This window comes from Sinocyclocheilus anshuiensis, unplaced genomic scaffold (assembly GCF_001515605.1).
Source record: "Sinocyclocheilus anshuiensis isolate Anshui unplaced genomic scaffold, SAMN03320099.WGS_v1.1 scaffold343, whole genome shotgun sequence".
Taxonomy (NCBI): domain Eukaryota; kingdom Metazoa; phylum Chordata; class Actinopteri; order Cypriniformes; family Cyprinidae; genus Sinocyclocheilus; species Sinocyclocheilus anshuiensis.
Genome location: NW_015549598.1, coordinates 1567606 through 1582388, shown reverse-complemented (window position 1 = coordinate 1582388; position 14783 = coordinate 1567606). Strand labels below are relative to the sequence as shown.

Here is a 14783-nt window from a genome sequence, read left to right as displayed (position 1 = left end):
AAATTATGAGGAAATTTTAATTCAGAAGTGAACTAATCCTTTAAGAATAGATTTGTTTCTTACAAACATGCAGCTTTTCACTTCGCAAGATGTTAATTGATGGACTGGAGTGGTGTGGATTACTTCACAAATTTTCATTTTTGAGAGAACCATTACCTAAAACTCAACAATCGTGAAATGGTGGTTGCAACCCAATGTGACTGATGTTCTGCACTGCATTTGCACAGAATCCTTTAAAATAAGACTAGGATAATTTATTACAAAATCAATGTGTTGATTTTAATTTCATGTTAACGTTAATCAAAATCATGCACACACACTTTTCTTTTAAGCGTGTTCTGCATGTCAGAGTAAACATTTTAGTGCATTTGACCCCTGAAATGAATCCAGTGCAACTAAACACAAAACATGCACTAATATATTCTCTTTTCAGGGCACTGGTCAAGATGAGCTGATCCTTTAGGCCATTCATTAGTTTTGTCGGATTCACTCAACCAATGCGATCAGTCAGGGCTGATTAACACTGCCTGATAATTTCATTAACACTCCAAGGCAACAGATGCTCGGCTGTGAAACTCTTGTGTCAGGATGTTTACACTAAACTGTTTCCTCACGTTTTCATCGGGAAACGTTAAAAAGGGCCTTAATTTGTCTGTTCGTTTGACAGGTTCTGCCACCTTTTTTAAATACTGCCAACCTGATAAGCGAGTGTAAAGGCCAAAGGCTCAGAGCTGCTAACCAACAGGTTGATGGGTAGATCCCAGCAAGAAGAAAAGCGTCCACATTTTGCCCTTCAGCAAAACACAGATTGCTCCAGGGGGATTGAACCTGAAACTAGAATAGAGCAGAGTTTGCCTGTGCAAAATTCAATATTTTTTTTCATCTGTAAGTTGTTTGGTAAAGACGAAGATGAATGACAAATGTAACACTGTTTCTGGAAGCTACCACATAATATCTCAGCTGAGGTTGAGCAAGGAATTGTAGCTTAAATAATAATAAATAAATCATTTCTTAAAATTATAATAACACACTGTTCCAAGACAGCTAAAATAATTAGTACCATATAAATGTGAAAATAATACATTCATTAATATTAGTATTAAAATAGTTAATGTGTTATACAATAATGTGTTGTAATGCTATAAATGTTAAATTAGAATAATAAATGATAAGTCTCTGATGCTCACCAAGGCTGCATTTATTTGATCTAATTTCTATTTTAATTAGTGCTGTCAAACGATTAATCACGATTAATCGCATCCAAAATAAAAGTTTTTGTTTACATAATATATGTGTGTGTTCTGTGTATATTTATTATGTGTATATAAATACACACACATACAGTATATATTTTGAAAATATTTACATGTATATATTTATATTCATATAATTTATATTATATATAAATATATAGAGGACACATACATATATATTATGTAAACAACAACTTTTATTTTGGATGCGATTAATCATTTGACAGCACTATTTTTAATATATTTTAAAATATAAATAGTAATTTAAATAACATTTTATGTTTGCATTTCATATTATTATTAATGTTGAAAACATTGTGCTGCGTAATATTTTTGTGGATACCATGATGCATTTTTTTCAGATTATTTATTAAATAGAAAGTTCAAAAGAACAGCATTTATTTGAAATAGTAAACTTTTGTAATAATATCAAATGTCTTTACTGTCACTTCACTTAATTAGCTGGCAATTCATAAAGTGTCTCCTAAAATGACTACTACACTCTTTAGGTTGTCCACATCTCATCTACTTTTACTCTTTCCCCTCAATCCTTCCCTCACAGCTACGATTCTTGTCTTTTTGATGCTGTAGGACACCACTGCTCAAAGAAAACTCGAGAAAGTCTCACCAATTCCCAGTGACTAGAGAATCCTCTATGATGAAGAGGTGCTGAGCTGAAGAGAAGCTGTCAGTCGCCCTCCCCTCAGCAAACCTCCAGGGCATCAGATGCAAACCTCTCGTTCGGAGGAAACTACAACAGAAAGCACTTTCCAAGATCCACTGTACGAATGCAGGCCGCCAGCCCACGGTATAGATACAGGATAGCAGATATTACGCAAACCGCCCTACTGTCAGAGCTTTTATAATGGCAGTGATATTGCATACAACACTGTATTCTGCCACATGCTTAACTGAAATAATACCATAATGCCAGCCAACAAATTACGCTAGAGATATTACCTAACGCTTATAATTTATGGAACATGCCAGCGTTCAACCGATCTACATCAGCGTTTGTTTTCATATCTGATTAGGGAAATATGATATTAGCAAAACAAACACCTGGTGATGGATTCAGAACCAGACAGAAGCCCATCGTATCCTGAATCAACAAACCCACACAAGTACAATCAAATGAATCATTCTATGAAACGGATGCCTTTTTCATTTTTTTCATCTTTTAAAATCAATTTATTTTGAAATACTTTGTAAAAAATTTAAGTTTTAATTAAAAAATAATTTGAATTAAAGTAAATTTTATACATGTATAATGTAATTCATTACTTTATTGCATATTTATTATAGTTATATTATACTTTGATTAAATTAATTTAAAATATTTTATAATAAATGACAAAGGTAAGACTGTTTCTGGCAGCTACTATAAAATATTTCAGCTGAGGTGGGGCTGGCAATTGTAACACTAGTTATGAAATATGAATTGTATGACTGGATTAAAAAAATAAACTTCAATAATCAGTAAAGTAAGTAGTTTTAGACTTTTTCCCCCCAAATATATATTTTAGTGAAAGTGAGTAAAAACTTAAAATGATATTAAATAAATAATTTTTATTAAATGTATATAAATATAATTTTAGAAATGTATAAAGTAATATTTTTGTATTTAATATATTTATATTATACAAAAATTTAATTAAATTATTTTATAATATTAAATAATTTGTAAGTAACATTTTAAACAATGTATCAGACAAATAAAGTATTAATAAATTGTATTGTGCCATCTTGAGTCACATTAAAATATTAATTTAAAATAATTATTTAATTTTTCCCATCTGCACTGCTGGTAGTTATGCCACTGGCTGATATTTATACAAATATTCACTTTTAATTAATCACTTGTGTACTATACAAGAAATCATGGTAATGAGGCTTGATAAACAAAAACATAATAAGAAGCAATAACAAAAATGTCTATAATTACCCATACACTAAAAATAAAGGTTCTTTATTGGCCTATTATATTCTAGGTGGTTCCATTGCACAAAAGTTTTCCATCTGGAAAAGGGTTCTTTAGATTATTTTTAAAAAGGGTTCTTATAAGAAAGGTTTTTTGGGGAACCTAAATGGTTCTACTATGACATCACTGTGAAATCCCCTCTTTGGAACCTTTATTTTTAAGAGTTATTTACACGTTAATGAGTCAAAAGACACTGGTTTTGTAAAATAACCCAATGCTCAGGTCTCCATAAATCCACACATTTGAGCCTGTAGTCTTCTGAGAGAGAACTTGTTTTAGTTCCTATCAGACATTTCCTGTGGGACATTCTTGCCCTTTCTATTCTGATTTGGCTTTGTGTATCAGAAACTAGGGAGAGCTGCGGTGAAAGACGGGAAGTGATGTGATGGGAAGAGTTTCAGAAGGTGCAGAACAGACAGTCTGTCACCTAGAGAGTTCTGGCCCTGTGAAAATAACACAGCACCGCCAGAATTGTCTATCTGATTTTTGGGAGAGCTACTGTGAATTTGCTTAAAACTTTGCAGGCGATAGTTCTGTGGTTGAGTTAGGGATAATTCAGTCAAAAATGAGAAATCGCACTCATTTATTCATTCTAAACCTGTATGACTCTCTTTCCTCTGTGGAAGCGGAGCATGAGTCCTATGACTGCTTTTATGGTGCTTTTGAAGCATGAAAGCTCTAGTTCCCATTTATTGTAATGGCATGGAACAGAGCCACCAGCACAATTCTTCTATGAATGAAAGAACATCAAACACAATGATGGAGAGCAAATAGTGACATGAAAGAATTATTTGTTTAAAACACAATACATAGATTTATTTGAGTCACCAATAAAAAATACTCTCCATATTTCATGTGTTTTGTTGCATGGAAGAGCTCTATAACTATAATATCACTAGCGGTAAATAAAGATAGCTAGAGTGTAACTAAGATCTCGTTTCCTTTAACAGTACAGAGTGTGCCAACACAATGAGAACTCAACTATTACGGGACGTGATCCAAAATTAACACGAGGGATATGATAACTTTTGTAATCTAACCCTTGGCTTCTAGTTATGGAAAGAGCTGGGTTCAGTACAAATGTAGTTTTAAGCAATTAATCACAGATGTTGTCGATTTCTAGACAATTTCAACTCATCATCTATAAACTCTTATGCTCTGTGCAATTCAACTCATATTTTCAACTACTGTAAATGAAACAAAAGCCACTTTGACTCGGAAGCTAATGTGGAAATCTAGAATTTAAATAACTGTACAGTTGCAAAACAAATGCTTTTTGCCATTAAATTGCCATTTTGTTTCATTAAACATCATATTCTGAGCAGACACCGGAATAATGCATGGTTAGAGATGTCAATCTAAACTGAATGGACCACAACATTAAAATGTTTAAGTCTACAGAGGAAGGAAAAACACTAAATATACCCACAAGACTTATTATTATATGGGTTAACATCCCCAAGACTTAATATGGCTATTACACGAATATTATATATTACATGAATATTATATGAATTAACATGAGAGTAGTCGCTTACCATTCTTGCATGTGCAGTTATCTCTTGTAATGGTCATGTAAAGCTTGTCAACCTGGAATCTTTAGCATGATACCAACAGGAACTACATGATAAACTACATGTAAAATAGTACTGTTTGTAGCAAACCACACTCACTTTATGTTGGTAAAGATACACTCACGCAGACAGTTAAGTTATGCTTGCTAGTAGGCCTTCCTTTACTAGCCAAAAATAAAATAAATAAAATACTACAAGATATGCCACTCGTTTGTCTTAAGTAACACTATCCACAACTATATATAACGTTTCAGAGGAAGACGTCTCATTTCTTGAGTTAATTTTCGTCGTCAATCCCATCGTTAAACATGGCGTTAATACGAGCGGTAAAACGAATGTACCTGCACGTGTGGGTGTCTCTGCTTCGCTGTGATTGGCTGATCACGCCGTCACCTGAATAAAGCCCGCCTACGACGTTAACAGGTGCGCGAATAACCTGAATGCGTCAAACCGGTGAATATAGAGAGAATAATTACAAAATAGACTCAGATATCAAAACCTTCAGTCAAAATTAACTTAAAATTACGCGAAATAATAAAAAAAAATAAAATAAAGCTGTAGTTGCACCTCAGTGTCTGCGACTATCAACACACGTTTGACCAATCATAGTCTGGTAGGATTTGATGATATAATAATTGCGACTAATAATAAAACACAAAGAACAGTTTGTAGCATTAAAGACATTCTAACTTATGCGTTAACCTATTATTTTAGTAATTATTGTTGAAGCAATGTTTCACACGCATACGTGACAGTTTGTTTTATAAAAGCAAAAACATACAGGCAATATTGTTTAGCTGCTTATAGTGTAGGAAAACGCTGTTCCTTTAACCTAGAATCTGGAAACGTCAAATGAAGCTGGAATTTACACTGGAACAAAATAATCCAAACGCAGAGAGGTGTCTTTTCCTTCTCATTTCAGATCATCACACACCATGCACTGTCGGAAAATAAACAATTTTTTTTACTAGAGGACAGAATCGTGTTAAGGAGCCACATGCACTCGCGCATGTCCCGAATAAAGATGAGTTGCCCACGCGCGTGGAACTGAGCTAAATTTAAACAGCAAGTGATTAAAGAGCTGCTCGGGGAAGAAAAACAGTGGATGAACCAACACAGTCATTTGACTTCTTGTTCACGTATCTGCATGAATAATGCAACAGCATTGCATTTATTACACCAGGTCAGGGAGGGTGAGTGATCCTGCTTCGGGGAGGTGACACTTACTGAAATCAAACTGCGCTTGTTTCTGATGCGAGCACACGATTTATAAAATATATATATTTTTTTATCTCAATCTTGCGCACAGAAACTCGTAATACCGTAAAGGACGCATGCTTATTAATGGACACACACACACACAAGCTATATATTTTGTTTTTTTTTATAAAGTGTTATATATTAGGAAGGGGGTCCTTTGAAATGGCATCATCACATTTGGGGGTCCATGGCATTGAAGACATCAGTTAACAAGGAAATTTGTTTCAGAGGCGGCGCAAGTATAAGAAAAAGCATTTTATTTTTTATTTATAACAAAATTACTGATGGCTCATCCTTAATAAGAACTTTGATGTGTTTTGAGAAAGTAAATAAAATTTGGTCAATTTTGATGTCATGTTGACTTTAAAGCACACTTGTCACGTTCCTGAACAGGCGTTTGGCACTGTGCACCACGTGTTTGTGTATCATTCATTGCACTAGACAGCCCACAACTGCTCTTAGTCACCATTAATAATAGCCAACAAATGCTCATTGGGTTAATTTGTGTTTTTTAACTTAGTGTGTGTGAGTGTTTCATGGAGGAGAACGGGGCCCACACACAGCGAGGATTCACTTGAGCCCTCCCACGCGCTCTCTAAACCATCCTATACGCCGTCAGGAGCCGAGATTGCGTGAGTGGAGCTCCCATGTGGAACCAACACAGTCATTTGACTTCTTGTTCACGTATCTGCATGAATAATGCAACAGCATTGCATTTATTACACCAGGTCAGGGAGGGTGAGTGATCCTGCTTCGGGGAGGTGACACTTACTGAAATCAAACTGCGCTTGTTTCTGATGCGAGCACACGATTTATAAAATATATATATTTTTTTATCTCAATCTTGCGCACAGAAACTCGTAATACCGTAAAGGACGCATGCTTATTAATGGACACACACACACACAAGCTGACAACAGACCAATGCATTTTCATGTCATTCCATGCACTTTCATCAGTTAAAGCACAAGTCCAAAGGGTCCTGAGTGTGATTTACAACATTAAGCACGATGCCTATGCATTACATCTATACATGTGATCCATTATAAAACCACATTCATTTGGAATCGTTACTCTGTGTTACTCTGCGTTACTCTGTGTCCACGCGCGTTTTTATGCAGCAGATCCACACAGAAGCACGTTTCTTCATTATTTCTGCCCCACTTTTATATTGAAAGACGCATGCTTATTAATGGACACACACACACACACACAAGCTGACAACAGACCAATGCATTTTCATGTCATTCCATGCACTTTCATCAGTTAAAGCACAAGTCCAAAGGGTCCTGAGTGTGATTTACAACATTAAGCACGATGCCTATGCATTACATCTATACATGTGATCCATCATAAAACCACATTCATTTGGAATCCCGCAGCGTTACTCTGTGTCCACGCGCGTTTTTATGCAGCAGATCCACACAGAAGCACGTTTCTTCATTATTTCTGCCCCACTTTTGTATTGAAAACAATCCTGACAGCGCATGCACCAGCCAAACTGATCAAAACAGGCATGTTTGTCTCATGCGATCATGTTCGCAAACCTCACGTGTCACATCAGGGTGACTAAACTCAAATACTTGTGTTGCAACGAGTCTTTATCAAATAGGCTGTGCGTAATCGTGCTAAAAGTGAGGTGTGTGTTATTAAAGTTTCCAGGGCTCTTTGCCCTCCCACGCGCTCTCTAAACCATCCTATACGCCGTCAGGAGCCGAGATTGCATGAGTGGAGCTCCCATGTGGCTTCACATTTCATTTACAAGGCATTCAACTCTATTTTTCGCATGTCATTTGGTCTCTTCTGGTGAGCACAGGTGTGCAGACACAGAAAATTATGAAGTTATATTAAAAATACAGCTCAAAATTCTGCCTAATGTTAATATATAATATTTGTATATATAATATTGATTTACTCATCACCCCCACACCTCATAATATCACAGTCTCTTTGTCCTCATGGTGTCTTCAGCCCCCTCCTCTATTTTCTTTTCATCCAGTGGCTCGTGGTCTTTGACGGCAGGGAGGGGCTTAAAGGACGCATGCTTATTAATGGACACACACACACACACACAAGCTGACAACAGACCAATGCATTTTCATGTCATTCCATGCACTTTCATCAGTTAAAGCACAAGTCCAAAGGGTCCTGAGTGTGATTTACAACATTAAGCACGATGCCTATGCATTACATCTATACATGTGATCCATTATAAAACCACATTCATTTGGAATCGTTACTCTGTGTTACTCTGCGTTACTCTGTGTCCACGCGCGTTTTTATGCAGCAGATCCACACAGAAGCACGTTTCTTCATTATTTCTGCCCCACTTTTATATTGAAAACAATCCTGACAGCGCATGCACCAGCCAAACTGATCAAAACAGGCATGTTTGTCTCATGCGATCATGTTCGCAAACCTCACGTGTCACATCAGGGTGACTAAACTCAAATACTTGTGTTGCAACGAGTCTTTATCAAATAGGCTGTGCGTAATCGTGCTAAAAGTGAGGTGTGTGTTATTAAAGTTTCCAGGGCTCTTTCTGTTAAACAGCAGTGTCAGTGCATCAAAGACACAAGGGCATCTGAATGAATCAGTGCAGTAATGAACATTACCTTGGGTTGTGATCTCTCCCCATAAGATTCCCATCCAAACCATCAAGCCAACCAGCAGAGCATCACTTTGAACTCCCAGCATGTTAAGACACAGTCCAAAGGGGGTCCAGCCCAGAATAATCACAGATGCGGCCGTTGAAGTCCACAGCAGAGCAGCTTAGTGTCAGAGACGTGGAGTTGAATTCACAGGCAGCGTGTGTGCATGAGCTCCTGTGTGTTCACAGCTCTGTGATGTCGGTTTGGTCTCTGTCTCCAGCTCTCTTCATCTCTCCTCTGCTGAACTCCGCAGTGTGTCTTCTCCTTCACTCACCCCCCTCTCTCTCTCTCTCTCTGGTTTGTGTGTATAAAAGTTGCTGATGCTGTGGGGAGAATATGCTTCTACAGTTTAAAATCTGAATTCATGGATATAATGAATGCTAATTTGTTACTGATAGATAGATAGATAGATAGATAGATAGTGTTTGATCTGAAATAATCACAAGCCCACCCTTTTTTAACCAATCAGAAATGTTATAACATACATGAAAAACTAATTTCTGAGAATGGTGTGACAACTAACCCCAGTCTTCATTTTACCATAAAGGCAATTTAAAACTCCCAGCAGAGAGGCTAGTCTCTACTTACATTACCAAATGTTTTTCCCAAATCAATCCACAGTGAAGCCCATATGACATCATGCATGACTTCACTGGTCAAGGGAATTCATAGTCCAGTAACAGTGTTATCATTTATCCCACATCTCTTATTTCTGGCTAAAAGGCCACTGGCCTGCACTAAGAAATGAGATAGACCTCGAGTTTGAGGTGCCGTGAACTCAGTTTCAAACAGATATGCCCGGCTATGTGAGAAGAGCTGGAGAGAAACCACATAAAGACCTCCAGCCCGCTTTGAGATATGTGATGCTTTGATACAATTTTTTTTGTCAATCCAGCGGCCTGAGAAGAAAGTAATTTCTCTGAAAGCATAATTGTCAAATTCTTGTTAGCTGGGTCTAGCTGCTTTGTGATAATCTTTGTTAATTACTTCTGAGTGAGTGTTCCAGCAAAGAAATGAAAACATTCATCAGGAGAAATTCGCTTAAAGGTATAGTTCACCCAAAAATGAAGACATTTTTAACTTCAAACCATCCTGTATCCTTAATATTGTTTTCTCTGACAAATCTCATCTGAATCAGGAGAGAAATATGCACAGATCAAGTGCCGTTTACAAGTGAAACAAGTCCAAAATAGTTCTAAACAGATGGATTTTGATGAGAGAGGACAACAGGAGCGATCCGGTGCATGGAGATCTGTTAATAATAGATCACACGACAGTCGGGAATGAGAGTGTGCAGCACATATGGAACTGAGGGGGATCTGAGACACAAACAACCATGGCAAATATAAGTTAAACGACTGAAATACACATCTGGCACACATTTTGAGTTGAGTCACACACACAAAAAATAGTCAAGTCACTTTTATTATATAGTGCTTTTTACAATACAGATGGTTTCAAAGTAGCTTCACAGTAATAAACAGGAAAATAAGAATCAGTGATGCAGGCTTCTTCAAATATGAGATAAAGTCTAATTCTGCTGTAAAGCAGCTATAATAAAGACATTGTTTAATTAATTATTTAGTGTAAAATTCATAAATTATGAAAGGAGTTCATAGGCACAGCTTTATCTCATGAGAATAATTGATTTGATGGATCTCTTTGGGAGACTGGGGCTCGTTGTCACACTTTTTACAACAGTGAATATTTCTAAGAGGCGATTTACAGTATATATAGACACAAAAGTCTTGAAAAAAAAGTGACAATGTGCCCCAATATGGTTATCACAGTGGAAATCTGCTATTTATTTGACACTGATTAGAAAATCTTGCGGTGGAACCCAGGGGAGCGGCGGTCAAACTCACAGCCCATGTTCTCTCTCCGTTCCGTAATCCACAGGCCGAGCGATCCGGTGCATGGAGATCTGTTAATAATAGATCACACGACAGTCGGGAATGAGAGTGTGCAGCACATATGGAACTGAGGGGGATCTGAGACACAAACAACCATGGCAAATATAAGTTAAACGACTGAAATACACATCTGGCACACATTTTGAGTTGAGTCACACACACAAAAAATAGTCAAGTCACTTTTATTATATAGTGCTTCACAGTAATAAACAGGAAAATAAGAATCAGTGATGCAGGCTTCTTCAAATATGAGATAAAGTCTAATTCTGCTGTAAAGCAGCTATAATAAAGACATTGTTTAATTAATTATTTAGTGTAAAATTCATAAATTATGAAAGGAGTTCATAGGCACAGCTTTATCTCATGAGAATAATTGATTTGATGGATCTCTTTGGGAGACTGGGGCTCGTTGTCACACTTTTTACAACAGTGAATATTTCTAAGAGGCGATTTACAGTATATATAGACACAAAAGTCTTGAAAAAAAAGTGACAATGTGCCCCAATATGGTTATCACAGTGGAAATCTGCTATTTATTTGACACTGATTAGAAAATCTTGCACAACATATCTGTTTATAAAATGTACTAGTAATTAAAAAAACAAACAAGTACTTGTCCTAAGACTCAACCTATGGGTTTCTATATACCTCTACTATATAGTCAACTCTTTACATAATGTATGCAAGTTTCACTCATTGACCAAATAACTATTACAAAACTATAACATAGCATGCCTCTATTATATAGTCAGCTTTCTTTAAAGTATGCTTTTTTCACTTTCTGACCCAATAACTATTAGAAAACTTGATGATATTGTATTTTTTGTATGTTTGCTTCATGAACGTGATCATAAGTTGGTTCTTTATTTAGGTTTATAAAGTAAATTAAACCACTGCTATTGAAAATAAACATTTGTAGACAAAGACCTTGCGGAAACTTACCCATGTGACAACTAGCCCAGGTTATACATAAGAGAGGTTAATTTGAAATAAAAGACAACATATTTAGAATGCATAATTATGAGTCAGCTTAATTCTATTCGATTAAAACATGATTATAAAGAAGTGATTTTTCAGCAGGTTCATGCAGCAGGTCGGATCCATAATTAACCTGCAGTGATCCTGACTTAATTACTGTCACCTGATGAGCAATTAACTTCCTCGTTAAACCTTCACAGGGTGCAAACTTGTTCTTTCTTTTCTTTTGCTGTCCTAGAAGCAGTCCTGAGATTTATTTCTGGTGAGAATATCAAACGAGTTTCTCAATAATTCACATTGCATACTGCGCATTCAACTGGCTTTACTGTATGTGCCTTTCAGTTTTTGTTTTAAAATGAGCAAAACAGAGAAACCTTTATCCACTCTTTGGGGTAAGATGTTACACTGTCGAGTCTTAAAGTAAAATATAACTTAAAACGTTTACGAAGTTAAATCGATCGTTGTTTTAGGTTGTGAGCTTAATGAATCTAATAAAGAAGAGTCCTTCAAGACGGATGACACGAACCATCAACACCAGCTGGCGCTGAGAACGGTTGGTTTAGTGATTGTCGAGGTAAACATGACATTTTATTACCTTTAACCCGTTAATGTTTGATTTGAAGATGTGTCTGGGTCACACCGCCAAAGATGAGTTTAATATCGTCGAGTTGGTCACCGGTGAGGGCAACAGCAGCGCGAGAGCGGTTCCCATAGCAACACTACATGCTAAATCTATGCCTACGGTAAGAAATATTAGTTTTTATTTAGAATATTAAAGCTTTTTTTTTTTACCGGTCAAGGGAATTCATAGTCCAGTAACAGTGTTATCATTTATCCCACATCTCTTATTTCTGGCTAAAAGGCCACTGGCCTGCACTAAGAAATGAGATAGACCTCGAGTTTGAGGTGCCGTGAACTCAGTTTCAAACAGATATGCCCGGCTATGTGAGAAGAGCTGGAGAGAAACCACATAAAGACCTCCAGCCCGCTTTGAGATATGTGATGCTTTGATACAATTTTTTTTGTCAATCCAGCGGCCTGAGAAGAAAGTAATTTCTCTGAAAGCATAATTGTCAAATTCTTGTTAGCTGGGTCTAGCTGCTTTGTGATAATCTTTGTTAATTACTTCTGAGTGAGTGTTCCAGCAAAGAAATGAAAACATTCATCAGGAGAAATTCGCTTAAAGGTATAGTTCACCCAAAAATGAAGACATTTTTAACTTCAAACCATCCTGTATCCTTAATATTGTTTTCTCTGACAAATCTCATCTGAATCAGGAGAGAAATATGCACAGATCAAGTGCCGTTTACAAGTGAAACAAGTCCAAAATAGTTCTAAACAGATGGATTTTGATGAGAGAGGACAACAGGGGATGGACTTTTTCACTGGAGAAAGCTTTATTATGAATTATGGACTCTCTCCTGTGGAACAAAAGAATGATCTTCAATAAGATATTTAGAAAAAAAAAATTCCCAGTTCAATGAAAGTCAGTGGGGTCCAGTGTTGTTTGGATGTTATAAAAAAGGAAGGAGCATTTTGGATGTCTAAACCTTTATATCTACCATCAAGTGACTGCTTCCAAGGCTGTAAGATCACAGCTCAGTGTTGGCAATGCCATTCACCCGTACAGACTGAGGCACGACACATGTATGGCTCATTGCCCAGCACTGAAACCACTGTGTTTGCTGTAGTTAAAAGTCAGCTGCTGTATATAATGATGCTGTTGCATTTATTTTAAAACAGATAAAGTGAAACTCCTCCTCGTTTTTAGCAGTGCAACCACGTATTTGTTGGATTTTGTGCCAGAACTTTATGCATCAAAACCAGTAACATTTATATTATAGATCACAACATTTATATGCATCTGCTGACACTCATCCAAAGTGATGTATATTCAATGTACATTTTTATCACTTCATGCATTCCCTGGCAACCAAACCCATGACCTTGGTGTTTTGCTAGCGCCCCACTCTTCTCTTTAAGCTAGAGAAATGAAGAAAATCCAAGAAAAGAAAATCTCAAAGTGACTGACACTCTATTGACTCTCTATAGAGGGGTTCCATCCCTCCCTTTCCTTGAGAAAATCTTAATTAGATCTGAGGAGGTCTAAGGATTATCTGTGATTTTCCGGCACTGTCTCCATTTTCCTGCCATCTATCAGCCAGTTGCTGTAATTCCACAGTGAAATGCCACCAAACGAGCAAATCCACAATATGCTTAGTTTACTTAGGAAGTGCTGAAACAGGTATTCTGCAGCTAATGCTGTTTTTTTTTTTTTCAGCACCTTTGGAGCATTTCAGGAACAATTCAAGTCAACTTTAAATGGCATTTGCAACCCATTTTTGCTGCTGTAAGGTGATGCATTTTTAAGTGAAACAGGATATTCAATGAGATGAAAAAATCTGTAGAGCAGGAATTGATTTTATTCACCAGGAACTGATAATGAAAAGTAGTGATACATGCCAGCACTGCTTCTTTAAATCTACTGTTACTTGCTGTTATTGCAGCAACATTAAATTACTGCATTAACTATTGGCAAGATTTTAGAAAGGTTGCATTATCTACAATCACGGACTAAAACCAAGACTATGCAAACAGCTTTTTGGCTATTGGTTTAAATAATTTTGCCTTCCAAAATCCATTTTTGCCTCCCTAGATGAGGGGCTTTCAAAAGGGGTGCAAGGTGTAATTATGAGATTAATCACACACGTGTGTGTGTGTGTGTGTGTGTGTGAAATTAAAAGATTTGAAGATGTGTCTGGGTCACACTGCTAAAGATGAGTTCAATATTGTCGAGTTGGTCACTGGTGAGGGCAACAGCAGCGCGAAAGCGGTTCCCATAGCAACACTACATGCTAAATCTATGCCTACGGTAAGAAATATTAGTTTTTATTTAGAATATTAAAGCTTTTTTTTTTTTTAAACATTTTGGTACTGTTTGGAACATTTGGTTTAAACATTCGGTACACATAAAATTTCTGAAAGCTCACTTTTTTTTGTGATACACTCTCAGAAAAAAAGGTACAAAAGCTGTCACTGGGGCAGTACCTTCTCAAAAGGTACACTTTTGTACCTTTTAGGTACTAATATGTACACTTTAGGTACTAATATGTACCTTTAAGGTACCAATATGGACTGTTTAGGTACAAAGGTGTGCCTTTTGAAAAGGTACC

The 14783-nt window shown here is 36.6% G+C and overlaps 2 protein-coding genes across 5 annotated transcripts in view; one reads left to right on the top strand and one right to left on the bottom strand.

Moving 5' to 3' along the window:
* The window catches only part of LOC107658544 (seizure 6-like protein), a 44393-nt gene extending 35413 nt beyond the window's left edge, over positions 1 to 8980 (bottom strand). The window contains exon 1 of the mRNA XM_016447135.1: positions 8684 to 8980. Within this exon, the coding sequence (XP_016302621.1) occupies positions 8684 to 8765 (82 nt within the window). The 5' untranslated portion in view covers positions 8766 to 8980. The remainder of the gene's footprint in view (positions 1 to 8683) is intronic.
* A 2842-nt stretch (positions 8981 to 11822) lies between these two features.
* The window catches only part of LOC107658627 (nucleoplasmin ATPase-like), a 5222-nt gene continuing 2261 nt past the window's right edge, over positions 11823 to 14783 (top strand). The window contains exons 1-4 of one of the 4 annotated variants that reach the window (XM_016447245.1): positions 11823 to 11872; positions 11953 to 12002; positions 12081 to 12163; positions 14363 to 14482. In XM_016447245.1, coding sequence (XP_016302731.1) covers positions 11966 to 12002; positions 12081 to 12163; positions 14363 to 14482 — 240 coding nt within the window. In that variant the 5' untranslated portion in view covers positions 11823 to 11872; positions 11953 to 11965. Of the gene's footprint in view, positions 12003 to 12080; positions 12164 to 12233; positions 12354 to 14362; positions 14483 to 14783 lie in introns of all 4 variants that reach the window. The other 3 variants (XM_016447246.1, XM_016447244.1, XM_016447247.1) reach the window with 3 other exon arrangements.